The following is a 16344-nucleotide window of genomic DNA, read 5'->3' as shown; positions in this document are numbered from 1 at the left end:
GAACAGAAGGGGGCAAATTTTGGAACAGGAGTGAGGGTGGGACAAAGAGTCAGTGTTTGGAATAATACTAGAATGATATACAACGTTAAAAATGCTTATCACAATATCCTGAAACAAAAAGTGACAATTTCAAATTGCTTCTTTTGTCCAACCAACATTTAAAAACCCTGAAGATTCTTCTTTTTTATTATTTTATAAATTACAAAGACATAACATAACATACAAAAAGCAGAAACCAGCAGATGTTTGATATTTTTGCTTGAAAAATGACGAAAAGGAATAAAGATTATCAAAATAGTTGGCATTTAATTTTCTTTCATTAGATTAATCAATACATTGGTGCAGCTCTAAACTAATTCACCATCAAACGAGTTCAGATTTTGACCAGATTAAGTCTGTGTTTTCTATGGGGGTAAAAGATATTTTACATTTTATGCATTATTTTGTTTGTCTATCTTGCATTAATTTCTTAGCAAAGTGTCCCCCACAGTGCAAACTGCTGGAATCAGAACCCTAAAATGTTTGCATGCAAAGAGTTAATGCATGATGTGACACAGGTTTGACACAGTTTAACGGTGTGTTCACTCCCCCAACGAGATAGTAACATCTGTTATGCAAACAAGCCTGTGTTTAGAGTGCGGCAGTCACAGTTGATTGCTGCTGGGGACAGATGGCTTTCGAGTAGTGTGTGAAGGGCTGGCAACAAGGGTGTGTTTTAATATGAACCTACAATAGTCTTCCCTCATCACGTGTAGTCAATCTGTCGGCCTCTGTAACTTCATGTCATGTCACTCACACAAGTAAGTGTGACATAAGTATTCAGACACATGTTTGTCAGTTTCCTTATTGTGTTTATTATCAAAAAAGCTCATCTAGTCCTTTTTTAATGTTTCAGAACCAGCAGGCCAGGATCTGTTTGCTCTACCTGCCACTTGTCGAGCTGCTCTACCAGAACTTGAAGCAGCTGTCCGCCCAGCCATACACCTCCAGCCCCGGACTTGGCCTCAATGTGAGTCTCATCGGAACACCGCATGTCCACAGTTGGCTTTTTTTCTGATTTATTTTTATTTTTTGAATGTATTTTTCATTTTCAAGTGCATTGATATTACGTCCTCTGGCTGTACAAGCAATGAAGGAAACAATAGATAGCCTGATATCCTTGGAGCATGACGTCCTGCACCATTTTTTCCCAGCGTTGTGTGAAGATGTCCATCTTTAAGTTTAGAGAAAAGCAAACCTTTTTCATCATGTAAATGTTTATTGTCACATCTATCCAGTTAGTTCAACATGTATCATCCATCTTTTGGTCCATCTTTGGTCAGAGCCTTTCCCCCTTTCTAACGCAAACACTACTCGTTTACTCCTTTCTTTCTTGTTTATTACATTAAAAAAACTGTAAAGATTATAAAAGCGCAAATTGATGCTTCATTAGGTCCACAGGAACCTTGATTCAAATAAAGAGAAATCTTGCACCTTGGTTTGAACCATTGTCCTTTCCTAACGTCATAAAGAAATTTAAACAAGAGCATAAGACAATGTTGCAAGTCCTTTGGGAGAAGTTAGTTTCTTGGACTCAGCATTTGGAAAAAGATAGATGTGTGCATATGTCTTTTCACATTGACAGCTTAGATGTAATGCAAACTTCAAGTGCTATCCATCTGAGAGTGTAGCTGTAAACTCTGTATGTTGAGTCATGGACTTTATCATAAAGTTTCCTCTAGTTTACTTGACTAAAACTGAATGCATGTATTCCGTATGTAACAGTTAATATCCGAACAGTAACCCAGTTTCCTCTTTTTTCCACCCTGTGGTTTTCCAGGGCTCCAGAGATGACCTGATATCAACCGTATCCACAGACAACAGGAGAGTCAGCACTGCAATAGACAAAGACCACGGTACAGTGCAGCACATATGGCATCCTTCCTGTTAACATCATCCATTATCATCAGCACAAAGGCCCTTAGCGATACAGCTTCTCATAGATACGCAATGTTTATGTTACGCATACACTCCATTAGCAGCACTCTGTCTGAAAGCAGCTGTGGGCCAGACATGTGCCACACACTTGTTCTGGGATGTGGCACCACATACATCCTAGCACTTAACCGAAGATGGCTCTTCTGTGATGATGGAGATTAGGCTGCACCTAACGACTATTTTCATCACCAATAAATCTGCAGTAGGGCTTGGCAATATACACTGTACAATATATTGTTATCATGATATAAGACAATATACCGTCTGAGTTAATGGCATAGGTGTTGTCTTTTCCTGGTCTTAAATGCTGCGTTTCAGTAAAGTGATATAATTATTTTTCAACTAACCAGACTGTTCTACTTGTTTGAATACTTGTCTTTACCCACTTAGCCATTATATTTACATTACTGGTGATTATTTATCAATCTTATTGTGTTAATGTTTTGTGAAAGTACCACTAGTCATCCTTACTATATTATTGAAGTATCGATATCGAGGTATTTGGTCAAATGTGATATTTGTTTTTTGTCGTTCAATCCAAGCATTTATGAAGTGCTTTTGAGGAGATTACAAAATACTGAGCGATATATCGTATATCACAATACAGCCCAAAAATATTGCGCTGTTGTTTTAAGGCCATTCTGTCAATCCTAATTTGCAGATTATTTTCACAGTGAATTAATTCATTGTTTAGTGGATAAAATGGTCTAAAATGACCCAAAAGTGATGTCTGCACATTGCATAAATGACAAAGAAAAGCAACACATTTTACATGAAATGAGCTGGAACAAGCAAATGTTTGAAATTTCTGCTTCAAAGCGACTGAAACAATGAAACGATTAGTAAAATAGAAGGCCGTTAATCTTCTTTGGAATCGTTTGATTGCTTAGTCGATTTATTGTTGCATCTCCAGATGGAGACATTTGAGTCTGTACACCATCTGTATTGACCTTAGTCGATTGCTGTCGAGATTAAAGGAAGGACCCAAAGAAGGACACAAGTTCAAAACACAACGAACTGAAGATATTTTATCTTTAATTTAATTTCTGTTCAGTCAGGGGCCTCACATGAAAATGATTAAAATATAATCAGTGGTTTAAATTAAATCAGTAGAAGATGAGATACCCTGACCTCTAGTAGTCCCGAGTGCCAGCCCTTCACACACTTCCCACAATGTGATTCAAGAGCTTCTTTTCCCTGGTGACATAACTCGGGTTATGTTCTCAAACTTGACAAAGTTTCTTCAGAGCCACAGAAGACTTTAAACAACTGGGCTCCCAGGCTCAGTTATGTTTCTGATCTTGTAAACTGATCTTGTCGAGTCAAACCAGTGGAGTTCCCCCTTAACTAATGATTATTAAGTTCTGTTTGATATCATATCAGTAGAAATTGCCAACCAATTTACACGACTATCGAGTGTTTCAGTCCATCTGGTATTTATTTCTGCATTCAATATAAGCCTAAATTCATTATTGTAGCTTAAGAGAGTATCTGTGTCTCCCGAAAATGTGTTACTGGCAGTGAGCTTGTAAGTGTGGGTGCCTGAGTATACTTTATTGTGCTGCTTTCTGTTGACATTAACAATCCTGCACTGTGTTGGCTGAAGGTCTGCCAGCTCAGAATGGCCATGTTGTCAGGAGAGAGGACTCCAGAAGCTCTCTGTTTATGGACTCAGGGACACCAGACAGCATTGAGGTGAGGACATTTCACACCGGGCTGACCCGCTGTTGAACACTTCATCAATTTAGCTCCAGCACAGCCTGACACATACTTGATTTGCTGCTGTTTCAAAAGTCTAAATTTTATTGGATCGGTTCCGTCAATCATTTTCTCATGCCACGTATACACACTGTTTTGATCCAAATCTGGCCATGTTCCTTTTGAACACTGCTACATTGTCCTCTCAGTGTGACGGTCCTGTGGTCGGTGAACAAGGGGCCAACATAACAAACCCTTCTCTGTTCCCGCTGTGCAACTGCAGTACATTAAATAAGATGGAATTGGAATCACTGTTGCATAGCGTTACTATTCATTTAAAAGGTGCCAAAGATTGCTATTGACTTAATGCTCAAGTTCTTTTGATCTTGGCACCCTGCACTGAGTGATACCATATGTTCTATGCTAAAGAAGACAGGGTAGTAAAAAAAAAGGAAAACATCAGGCTTCATGAGAACACGGACTTGTTCATGTACCAGAGCTGAGTGTGCATCTGCTGTCCGGTCAGGCACCCAGATGTTCAATCTACACTGACTGGAGTGGATTATTTATCATCTGTATAAATACGTATTTATGTTACTTTTCAGCAGGCTATCTCCGGTTTATGGTTGCTGGCAACAGTCACATCTAACTTCTTTTGTTGCTACACAAGGTTCCGCGAACCTTTAGCCATTACATAAACTAATATGCAGATGTCTGCACTTGTCTGATGGTAAACTCCAGACAGCTTCATGAGGTAAACACATGATGTTTTTCGCACTTGTCATCAGAAATGAGTTGCTCAACAATGCAAATGTTATTAATTTTGTTTAATAGAAATTCTGAAAAAAGGACTTTCTCTCTTATTGGAATATAAGAATGTATCATAATGTCCTCGAACACTCTTTGTTAAATGATAAAGTGGTGGGATAGTTCTTACCGTCAACAAATCCTGTGTCGTAGTAGGTCCCACATAGATCTTTCCCTGTAAATACTCACTAGTGCCCGAAATATGTAGTTAGTCACAGCTAAAAATAGTCCCTCACAAATAAGCTATGAAGTCTTTAACTGTCTGAGTGACGTTCGCTAAGAGCTTAATTGCCCAGGCACCCAGCAACTTTGTCTGTCCCTGAAGAGCAATTGGTCTTGCAGCATGAAGTGCAACACAAAAAGAAATGTATGAAAGGCTGAAAACAATATTTTCTGCCATTCTGTCATTTGCATAAAGAATAACTATATCAATAATTAACTGATTATCAAAAGTCAGCTAATTGTTGCAGCTCTACTAAATACCAAAAATAGCTTATTTCCCAATCATAGGACTCCAAGCAGATTGTCCAGTCATGATTACGACTGTTGTTGGACGATGTTCACCGATCAGCCATAACATTAATACCACAGGCATGTGAGGTGAATAGCATTGATCATCTCGTTACAATGCAATGCCCTGCTGGAAAATCAAACACAAGTACACCTCCTCATGGTAGCGACACTCCCTGATGTCAGTCCCAGCAGGACGATGCGTCCTGTCACACTGCTCAGGGACGGCCCAAGGAACGTGACGAAGAGCTCAAGACGTCTGTGGCCTCCAAGCTCCCTAGATCCCTATCCAATTAAGCATCTATGGGATCGTGGGATGGGATGTGGTAGAACAAGATTCCACTGGACACCCGCAGAGGTCTTGTGCCTCAACGGGTCAGAATATTTGAAATTTGTGATTGGAATGAGAAACAAGTATTAAAGTATCGTGAATAAATACGACATAAATAGAATAATACCGCTCAACCAAAATAATAAATGAGATGAACTCTCAAACTCTTTTAACAAGATGTGCATGTTAACACAATGAACACTATTAAACTTGATAAAATATGTTTAATAACATATGTATGACCAGTTAATAATGTTATTATTGTGACAGGCCTACAAACAGATATCAAACACAGTGTCTCTCAGAAAAAAAACATATAGAATAATGCCAGATAATTTGATGCAACCTCTGCCTATTTTTAAACTAAATCTAGAAAATGTGACGAGACACACTGTGACTGTGTGTGTTGTACTTTGTTCTGTAGCTACAGAGACGTGGATCTACGATGAGCAGCAGCCCCATGCCTCCCATCGGCAGACTGGGACATTATGAGATCAAGGGCCTCCTGCTCTGCTTCCTGCACATTTTCAAGACCTTGTCAGAGGGTCAGTGATGATCTACACCCCCACCGCACAGTTCGGCCTTCACTCACCATACACAGGATATGACGTCTCTGTCCCTTCTGCTATTTTGGGATGTAGTCTACGTGGAAACTTGGCTCGGCTGTAACACATACTGTAACATTGCTGTTTGGGAATGACTGATTGTCAGCCAGGCATCTCCCATTGAGGATACTCCAAAATCAACATGAAATGTTTATCCCTGTTGTCTGCAGCTTGATTATTGCCTGTCTAAAACACATCAAAGAGTTTGACTTTCTGTTTTTCCGCAGACACTCTGAATGCCTACTGGAACAAAGTTAACCCTCAAGACATCATGAACTTCCTAAGTTTGCTAGAGTAAGTAGTGTATTAAAAAAACAATTCTTTACTACAAGATGGCCTGTTGTAATGCAGTGAAAATGACACCATTTAAACCATGTATCTGATCCGCTAGAATGAATGTGAAAGGTGACTTGGAAAATGGAAAACTAACTGAGTCATCCAGAATAGATCTGGACTGACTCCCTTCCCTGCTCTATATGTAAATATACACCTACATCGCTGGAACAAACCAATACCTATAAAGTAGGAAATATCTTCATGTGGAACATTTGCCAAATTAACAAGTAGGCCCAAACATTGCGGAGGCTTCAGTTGAAACCATAGCAAAGTCATTAAAAAGCAAAAATAAATGAATGTCCTTTTTAATGTTGCTTTACTGTAAGAGGGGAGACAGTAAAGTAATACTGAAGAGACACAAGAGCCAAAAACGCCTTTACCAACCAAACACAAAGGGCCTTGTGTTTAAACAGAAACTAGATGATTATATTCGTCAGACACTACATTGCTACCTTATTGCTCAGCAGCCAAAACAATATAAAATCAAAGATTACAAAGTTCTGGAGAAACCAAGACTGAATAATTCATTGAACAAGACGTCAATGCACTCTGTCTGCTAATATTTTCTATTATTTGTCACTGTCCCTGCAGGGTCTGTCTGGTTCAGTTCCGGTACATTGGAAAAAGGAATATTGGCAGGTAAGGTTAGGGATACCTGACGCATCTTTGTCTTACCTGTCATACCAGCTTTTATCTGTCAAACATCTGAAATTTAAAACCCAGCTACACATAGTTCAGAGCAATGCAAAAATGTCTTGGCCGATTTGACATCATTGAAATGTTTGTGTGGTTTGGGTAATCATTACATCTACCATTGTTCCTAATGGAGAAATATGCAGTGTTTTAACGATCTGTCTTGTTTTTAAGAACAATAATTCTGTGTTAATCAGTAATAGAAAAGGTTAGATGTCTGCAGCTTAGTAAGAACATTTCTGTAGCTGATACAGGATCTCATTTCCTTCTCTCCCTGTCTTCAAAACACATAAATGCATCCTTTCTCTCCCTCTTTCTGTGGATGTATTATTTATATAGGAGTCAGGAAGTGTGTGTGTCGAAGCTGTTCTCCTCGGACAGGAAGTCCCAGACAATGCCGGCTATGCGCTGCAACCGAGCCAGCCTCATGCAGACAAAGATGCAGCAGTTCAGCACCATGGAGGCCTCATTCACTCTCAACATAGGTAACCACACACACCAGTTCATTTGCAAATCTCTTTGTCAAATTTTTTACACCGATGTGTTTAAGCAAATCCAGTAAACACTGAATAATTTGCCTTAGTGACAATATTAAAATGAGCAAACAGTGGTGATATGGTGTGTGTTCAAGGGACGGGGCCTTCAGAAGCAGAAATCCACCATCAGGCTCTGCTGGAGGGCAACATGTCCACCGAGGTGTGCCTGAGTGTCCTGGATGTCCTCTCCCTTTTCACTCAGTGTTTCAAGGTCAGAACACACACACACACACACACACACACACACACACACACACACACAGGTGTGGTGTATGGGGCTAGCTGGTTTATGTTGCTTTCTTGGTAGGGGTGAGCCATGTTGCTTGTTAATTGCATGATTGTTTGTTAATAATTTATATAATTGATTCTCCAGATCTCTGCTGATTTTATTTCTGTTTTATTATGCTGAAAATGTGGCTTTCAGGCAAGTAAAACACTTTTTTGTATGTTTGTGTGTATCAGACCCAGCTGCTGGACAGCGACGGTCACAACCCCCTGATGAAAAAGGTGTTTGACGTTTACCTGACTTTCCTTAAAGTCAGCCAATCAGAAGCTGCCCTCAGACACGTCTTCTCCTCACTCAGGGCTTTCATTAACAAGGTACGTCAGCACACTCATACATACGCACACAGGGAGAAGCACAGTGTTGCTTCAGGGGTGAAATCGATATGACTGAGATAGTGAGTAATGAAAAATGCTTTTTGTTATTTGGAACGCCCCTACAACATTTTGCACCACTAGTTAATTAGGAACTGACGTGTGGCTTCACTTGTCGAGCCTACTTGTCATGGCTATCATCGTTACTAACATCCAAAACAATTTGCAGGGACATGCTGCAGAGTGAAGTCTCATTCATCACTGGGAAGAAAAACGGATGCATGGAATAAATATTTTATCATTCCTGTGTTTGTTGTTGCCACGGCTTCCTCGTTCCCATATTCACGTTGCCTTCTTACACTTAATCTCGTGTATTTTTAGACATTATTTTCAAACACTTTACTTAGGAACTTAAAGCAAGCTCTAACATGACTAGATCTCAGACCAATGAGGGAGCACATTAAGTTCCCATGGGAGGGGACCACCCACTCCTCTGATAGCATCAGAAGTATCAGTGTCGGCTGCTTGCACGATGAATCAGAGGAGAGCGGCAAGGGAGACTCTGTTCTGGCATGTTTTCTTCTCTTACGGTATTAGTGAGAGAGTAAAAGTGCTGCTTCTGGAGATCAACAGACAGTAAACACCTCTCTGGGGCTATGAAGAGAAACTTCACAAAATGCAGAACAATCCCACTCGGGGAGGTACCAGATAGAATATTAAAAATGAGGAAGAAAAGCACAATGAGGTAGTGATATTCTTCCTTTTTTATTCTCAGAAAATCCAGCAAACAATAGATTAATCTGATTAACAAATGTTGTGTGTATATCAAAGCCTGATAAATCTAAATCTTATTCCTCTATGAATAAGAGCTCTATTGTTGTCCAAAAACTATTTAAAATGCAGTATTCTTTACCATGAACACACACACACACGCTGTAGTCGATTAAATTTGAACATAACATGGGAAACTGATAGAAAGACTTAAAGGCTACAATATAAAAATGCATTTTGATCACCTCTACAGCCTGTGTCTACATATTTCTGTTTCAAAACTACACCATTGCGTCCGTATTGCATTGAATTGTGGGTAATTCTATAAGTGAAGTCCGCTGAAGTCTGCACCCAGAGCAGACTCTCTGGAATTCTTGAGGTCCCTAATGGACTGGATGAATTGTGATCTTGGACAGCCCTCAGCACTCACAGACTTCTCGCACTCGTCTGGACATTTGGATTGTTTTTTAAAGTTTATTAACTTTTAGAAAAGGAAACTCCATTATTCAGATTTGTTTTTCATTTCGGTTGTGAAATATAGGACTAAACTGTAAAAACTGATAAAAGATCTTTTGAAATATTAAAACATCAACAAATGTATCGTGTGATCAAAAACTTGAGTGCTACTGAAGATCTACCGCAGCCATGGTCAGTGTTTGTTCTACTATAAGTACACTGGCATTCTCATTCTACTTGGTAGTAAACCTCATAATTCTAAAAAAAAGCAGCTGGCAAATGACACAAAATGCTTCTAGTGTACAACGAGCAGGAAAGTAAAATCACACTCTTCCCAGGATTCAGGGTGTTTTTGGGACTTCCCAGCTCCTGTTCCTTTCTAATGTCTTGCTGCCAATTTTCCTGCTGCTCCCCCTTACATACTGACAGTATTCCTCTAATGCCCTCTCTTCCCAGAATGTGCCTTTAACACACTAACATGTTGTCCCGCCAGTTCCCGTCGGTGCTGTTTAAGGGCCGCGTGACGCTGTGCGAGGCTCTGTGCTGCGAGGTGCTCAAATGCTGCGTCTCCAAGCTGGGCTCTCTGAGGGCCGAGGCATCTGCCCTTCTCTACCTGCTGATGAGAAACAACTACGAGTACACCAAGAGGAAGACCTTCCTACGCACGCACCTGCAGGTAGAGTGGAGTGTTGGTTTCTGAGGTAGAGAAAGAGGAAACCAGTTGCCAATCTATAGATCCGGCCTCTGTTCGTGTTAAATACTCATTGAATACTGTCATCATTCATCACACTTGGTGGGCTATATTTTTCTTTCTTTCTATATTGCCTTTTCTTTATCTCAGTGCTTATTTGCCCCAACATTCACCCATACCCTGTAGCCTCTTGTCTACACAAACTCCTCCGAGTCCTTCAGTTGCTTTCATTAGGAAGATTAAGAATGTGAAGAGGGTGTTTAAACAGTTTAAACACAGATGGACTGCTGTGTTTTCCGGTTACTCTGTCCTCTGTCAATACAAATGTCCTCCAGAGCATTTGGTCTGAATGTGTTTTTCCTCCTTTTGCTTTCATCTTTATTCTTCTTTCTTACCCACTCCATTTCTCCCTTTTCTCCTTCTTCTTTTTGCTATCCATCAGCTCACTTTGTCCTCATTTTGCTCCCTTTCCTGTCCAGATCATCATCGCTGTAAGCCAGCTGATATCCGACGTGGCGCTGACTGGCAGTTCACGTTTCCAGGAGTCTCTTTCCATCATCAACAACTTTGCAAACAGTGACAAGGCCATGAAGGTATGGTAGAAGTCAACAAAGCTAGTGTAGGAAAAACAGAAAGTCTAACCACAGCTCTGAATCCAGTATAATTGAACCGAGAAAGGATAAAAAACAAGAAAATAAATGATGTGATCTTAAATGATGCATTCTGAATAATAATAATCTTTCTATATTAGCCTGCGGTGCGCTATCCAAGCCAAGAGAGGATTCAACCCAAAAATGACAGGGAGCCTACATGTGATCCAAACCTTTGTGTCTGTTTTTTATTTCTCTTCAGCCACCGGATCCCTGTCTAAAATGCTCCCCATTGTGAGATTGAATAAGCAGTATTGAAATACAACTGATGTGGTTTGTTTAGACTGTAAATATGTGTGAGGTGAAGATGACGACTGATAGATTCTTGTACACTTTACTTTAGAGGTTCAGTGGTTTTACTATTTTTGTGTTTGACTGATTTTGATTTTTATACATGTTCATGCGTATTACTGTGGAAAGTATGATGGAGCATCAAAAGGCATCTATCAGCTATATCAAATGTCTTAGCTAATTGGAAGATAAACAGTTTTAATTAAAGATCCACTTTGTAAGATTTAGGGGGATCTATTCGCAGAAATGGAATACATTATTTGTAATTACATTTTCATTAGTGTTTAATCACCTGAAACTAAGAATCATTGTGTTTTCGCAACCTTAGAAGGAGCGTTTTACATCTACAGAGTGCTCACTCTGTAGATGTAAAACGCTCCTTCTTTTTTAGCGGCCACCAAATGAGAGAGTGAGATGAGAGGTGCTCAGTTGGTTGCAATGTGCAACCTCACCAGTAGATTCCCCTGAAATCCTAGACACTCGACCTTTTGAAAGGACAATGGTTGACAAACCAAGTTATCAAGATAAGAATGCTGACAATTTACAAATGCAAATGTCCCCTGTTCTGAGAGAAATTATGAAAAAAGCATGATATATAGATATATTTTGAGAGACTATAACAATTTGTTGGTAATATTACCACCATTTAATCTGCATAACAAAGAGTTACATCTTTATTATACATGATAAAATATGTACAAAATAAAATATACACTTGAAGCAGTCCAAATTTAGCTTGGGATGCTTTGAGCAAAACTTTTTCACACTGTGACAAGACAACTTAGCTAAAACATCTGGTATTTACTGCAATTAGATGGGTATATGTCGTTTTAACACATGAAATTTAATTTCATAGTCAGAATATGTTTATGAAGATTCTGTATCTTCAATACAGTGAAATAAGGACAACAGACTTTGTGGTGCGCTAGAAGAGAACCTCACCAATCTAACACCCCACACCACATTAATCATGCTATCAAGTTGTTTAACAGTAATGTTAGTGTGGAAACATTGAGAATCACAATATAAAACACAGTCACACCGCTAACAATACACAAAGTGAGACTTGCACTCGGGGGTCTTTTGCCCCTTTGCATGCTGGGAGGCTTTCCTGCACACCCACCTCTGCAATCAGTGCAATCACTCAGTCTCGACCAATGATAAGAGCGCAGATTATGGTTTGGACTCTCTCTTCCTGTTGTCCTTATTTCACTGTATTGAAGATTACTTGATCTAAGAATAGCAAATCAAACTGCGCTTAAGGAATTCAAAAAAGCTGGATGAGAACTCACAGGACCAGTAAGACTTAAAACAACATGTAAGCCTGGATCAGTTAAGCCACATTTAAAGGAAAGTGTTCTGTTTTTATTTTTCTAATGGATGTGATCATGTTTTCACAAGTCTGTGTGTGTTCGCTTATCTCTGCATGATGCAGTCCACAGCATTCCCCTCTGAAGTGAAGGGTCTGACCAAACGGATCCGCACAGTTCTAATGGCCACGGCCCAGATGAGGGAGCATGAGAAAGACCCGGAGATGCTGCTGGACCTCCAGTACAGTCTGGCCCGATCCTACGCCAGCACCCCTGAACTAAGACGGACCTGGCTGGACAGCATGGCCCGAGCACACCTCAAAAATGGAGATCTCTCTGAGGTATCAACAGGAAGACTCTTTGTTTGATTTTGTGTCATCTGTCTCTTTTATAGTTTTTTGTTTTGTTTATTCTTTACATAATGTGAACCAACTGGGCAGGCAAGTCCTGGTATTCATGTCCGTTTAGTCTCTTGACTGTGTTTTGATAACTTTGCACACAATCTTATCTCGTCACTTACAGCAATAATATCTCCAGGCACAAAGCACACTACAATGCTGAGTGACAACGCCACGAGCAAACACCTTGCACAGTGTCTGACTTACGTTCATAAGCAGTCAGTCCTTTTGTCTCTCACAACCCACAAGGTTTCAACAAAGCATTACTCTCTATCGCTCCTGGTCCAGTTCAGTACAAAATGCAGCAAAGAGGCTGATGCTTTAATGAACTGAACACATCGAAATATATTCACTTACAACTTTTACATAGTTGTACTGCTGGGACGTAGGCCACAGGCTGAGTAACACACTTGGAGAGTTATTTTCAGGGTCGTTTTAGTTGTTGTTTTTTAACTGTTCTTAATGGCTTTATTTGATAGGACAGCTTGAGATATGACAGGAAGCATTACATTTACATTTAGGGCATTTAGCAGACGCTTTTGTCCAAAGCGACTTACAGTAATTCATACATACATACACTGATGGCGGTGGCTGCCATGCAGGGTGCCGACCAGCACATCAGGAGCAGTTTGGGGTTCAGTATCTTGCCTCTACCCCTGAGCCACAGCTGTGTGGAAGCAGGATAAGAGAGAGGGGGGATGACATGCAGCAGGGGGCCACAGGTCGGACTCGAGCCCTGGGCCGCTGCAGTGAAGAGACAGCCTCTGTACATGGGGTGCACACTCTACCAACTGAGCTACTTTGGCGCCCTGTGTTAATACAATGTTTACAATGTTTTGACAATATCAAACATTAAACAGAGAAGTCAGGTCAAGGTTTGTCATTTTATTACTGGTTACTAAGAAATAAACGTTGGCTGTTCCTACCTGGTTCAGTGTAAACAGTGGAATCTGATATAGAGTTACAGTAACAGTCAAAGTTTATATAATTATAGTATTAACATTTTGTCCAGTCATACTGTTTGGTTAAGATAAATGTTGGCTAGCACTACTCTGCTATTACAACCCCTTTAAAGTTATATAATAGTAATGTGATTTTTGTGTGTTTTGGTTAAGGCAGATTCTCTTGCTCCTCGCCAGAAGAAGGTCAAATGTCAGGACCGATGCAGAATGATGGTTCTGTTGTCTTACTGTTAACTACAGTTCAAGTGCATTTATTTATATAACAAGATTTGTTAAAAGCAAGGCTGAGAGGCCTTTTCACAAACAGGAAACCAAGATTAAAATGCAGCAAACCTAACCAATCTATCCCAGGACCTTGACTGATTTTGACATGTAATTTTTTTGTGTGTGTGTTTAATGTTGTTTTTGATTCAGTCTTATTTTTATGTTGCTTTTATTTATTAGTTTTATTTAGTTTTTATTTGATTTCAATTTCTATTTCTAAATTTGCAATTATTTTGACGGCTGTGATTGCGATATTATTTACAATTAGTAAGAAAATGGTCATTTTGATTTTGATATTGCAATGAACCATTGTGCAATTATAATTTCACATTGTATAATTGTGCAGCCCTATTTGTGTTTCATTTTTAAATTTATGCTTTGTTTAATTTTTGTTTTATTTAATTTTGTTTGATTTAAAAAAAAAAATGTTTTCCTATTCTGTTATTATTTTCACTCCAGTTTGGTTTTTATCTTAGTTTGCATTATCTTTTATTTATGTTACGCAATTCTTTACACAACAAAAGAAAAAAGAAAAAAACTAAAGAAAATAAAGAATACATTTTTTTTCCTTCCCTGTATATTAAAAGAGACTCATAAAACATCTATCCAAACAGAAAAGCAGAACCATCGTACTATCTGTCATTGCAAGTAAAGACAGTTAAATATGCCGATCAAAAATAGATAAGGGAATAACTGTAGGAATACAAACAAACTTTTTTTCCTGCTTCATGCCTACTGTTGTTTCACTAGTGATGCGTTGCCAGTTTGGTTTGTAGGTGTGAACCATCATGTGGTAAATTTACAGTAGTCTCTATTGTTGCAGTCCCTACCATTTCACCTTTGTCTCACTGACTCCATGATGAGGTTTCCATTTTCACATTTATGTAAAGCTGCATGTTTTCACCTTTGGTGCTTCAGCTGTAGAAATGTTCAATTAATCTGCTGCTGCTTGTTGTGCTCTCCACAGGCGGCCATGTGTTACGTTCATGTAGCTGCGCTGGTTGCAGAATACCTGCACAGGAAAAGTAAGGCCCTCCGCCCATCTACACACACACACACACACATCCGCAATGTTATTTCATCCATTTGTGGCTTACACATGTACTGTAATACTAAATAAACACCAAGCGCTTTGTGGTTGGCTCATCAAGAAAAATAATAGTTAGCCAAGGTTGGAGGTAAGAAAAATATTTGCGTAAGTCAAACTTCCACTAAAATAGCAGAGTTTAATTTCATTCTTAACCAACACTATAAGGATGTGGCTATGGACAGTATACACAAACAAACAACGCACCTAACCTCACCTGCAGACAGGATGATTAATATGCACTGGTGATTAAAGACATACCAGTATGTTCACCAACTGTTGTTGGATATAGCGTGCAAAAACTCCACAGACTGAGACAATTAGACCGGCGCAGCGATGTCTGGTAATAACAAAGGCTCACTTTGGTGTTTTGGTTGTTTGTTCATGGTCCTTTTTATCTGATGCAAAACCTGCCGTCAAATAATCCTCCAAACAAATGTGAGCTGGTGTTTGTCTTTTCGGAATGCCAACGGAAAATTGTAGTGATTAACAGTTGGCTGGCAGCGCATGCTTTTCTCTTAAAAATGTGTTTCCCGGTTGCCTCGACAGCAGTACTTATCATTTGATTAGATACACAAAGGCTTCCAAGCATCGTGTAATATTTAATCTTTCACTGTGACAAATGCACAGAACAGTTCCGCAAAAAATGAGTCAGTTCATAGATTTTCATTGTTCTTAGAGTCAGTTGCTGAGAGGCTGCACCTGTAACAAAATGTTATGCTGCGAAGCAGAGTTTTTTTTACCCTGACTTTGCTGTTCATTCCCCAGAGTTGTTCCCGAGCGGCCTTGCAGCATTTAAGAAGATTACCTTGAATGTTGAAGAAGAAGCTGCCATGAGGGAAGACACAGGAATGCAAGATGTCTATTACACCGAGGTGCGGCCGTCGGCACAGGGTTTGATTTCTTGCCCAAGAGAATAGTCAGTCAATACAGTCACCATAATTCAACCTCGCAAACAACAACTGACTTGATTTTCATAAATTCTATATTTTTTTTCCTGACTGGGGCTGCAGTCAATACTCAATACCTTTTTTTTTTGGTTGTGATCAAAATGTGTCTGCAGCACTGAGTAGCAAAAACTGTCAGGTGCTGAAAGCTGGCCAGATGTCTTGTCAGATTCATAGTTTTGTTTTTGCAGTAATTTACCCCATTTCAGATGATTTAATCAAGCAAAGTTTATGTGCAGAACTTGGACTTCTTTTGTGTTTATTTGTCAAAGTAAGGTATCAAAAATAGTATAGTTTTGGTAGAGGTACTGTAACTTAGAGGTCAACCGATGAATTGGTTTGGCCGATTAATCCGTGTAGATATGACATTCTACTAACAGTATTGGTGGATCTTGGCTATGATGGTGGCTGATATTTATATGGAATA

The 16344-nt window shown here is 39.4% G+C and overlaps 1 protein-coding gene across 1 annotated transcript in view; it reads left to right on the top strand.

The window, feature by feature from the left end:
- Nucleotides 1–16344, top strand: part of dock11 (dedicator of cytokinesis 11) — a 68349-nt gene that overhangs the window by 40343 nt on the left and 11662 nt on the right. The window contains exons 33-46 of the mRNA XM_073474975.1: nt 896–1009; nt 1820–1895; nt 3584–3672; nt 5748–5868; nt 6156–6222; nt 6856–6903; nt 7297–7442; nt 7589–7704; nt 7956–8093; nt 9811–9993; nt 10488–10601; nt 12385–12600; nt 14851–14908; nt 15739–15845. Coding sequence (XP_073331076.1) covers nt 896–1009; nt 1820–1895; nt 3584–3672; nt 5748–5868; nt 6156–6222; nt 6856–6903; nt 7297–7442; nt 7589–7704; nt 7956–8093; nt 9811–9993; nt 10488–10601; nt 12385–12600; nt 14851–14908; nt 15739–15845 — 1593 coding nt within the window. The remainder of the gene's footprint in view (nt 1–895; nt 1010–1819; nt 1896–3583; nt 3673–5747; nt 5869–6155; nt 6223–6855; nt 6904–7296; nt 7443–7588; nt 7705–7955; nt 8094–9810; nt 9994–10487; nt 10602–12384; nt 12601–14850; nt 14909–15738; nt 15846–16344) is intronic.

Source organism: Pagrus major, chromosome 10, assembly GCF_040436345.1.
Source record: "Pagrus major chromosome 10, Pma_NU_1.0".
In the NCBI taxonomy this organism is placed as follows: Eukaryota; Metazoa; Chordata; class Actinopteri; order Spariformes; family Sparidae; genus Pagrus; species Pagrus major.
This window is presented reverse-complemented; position numbering and strand designations above follow the sequence as displayed.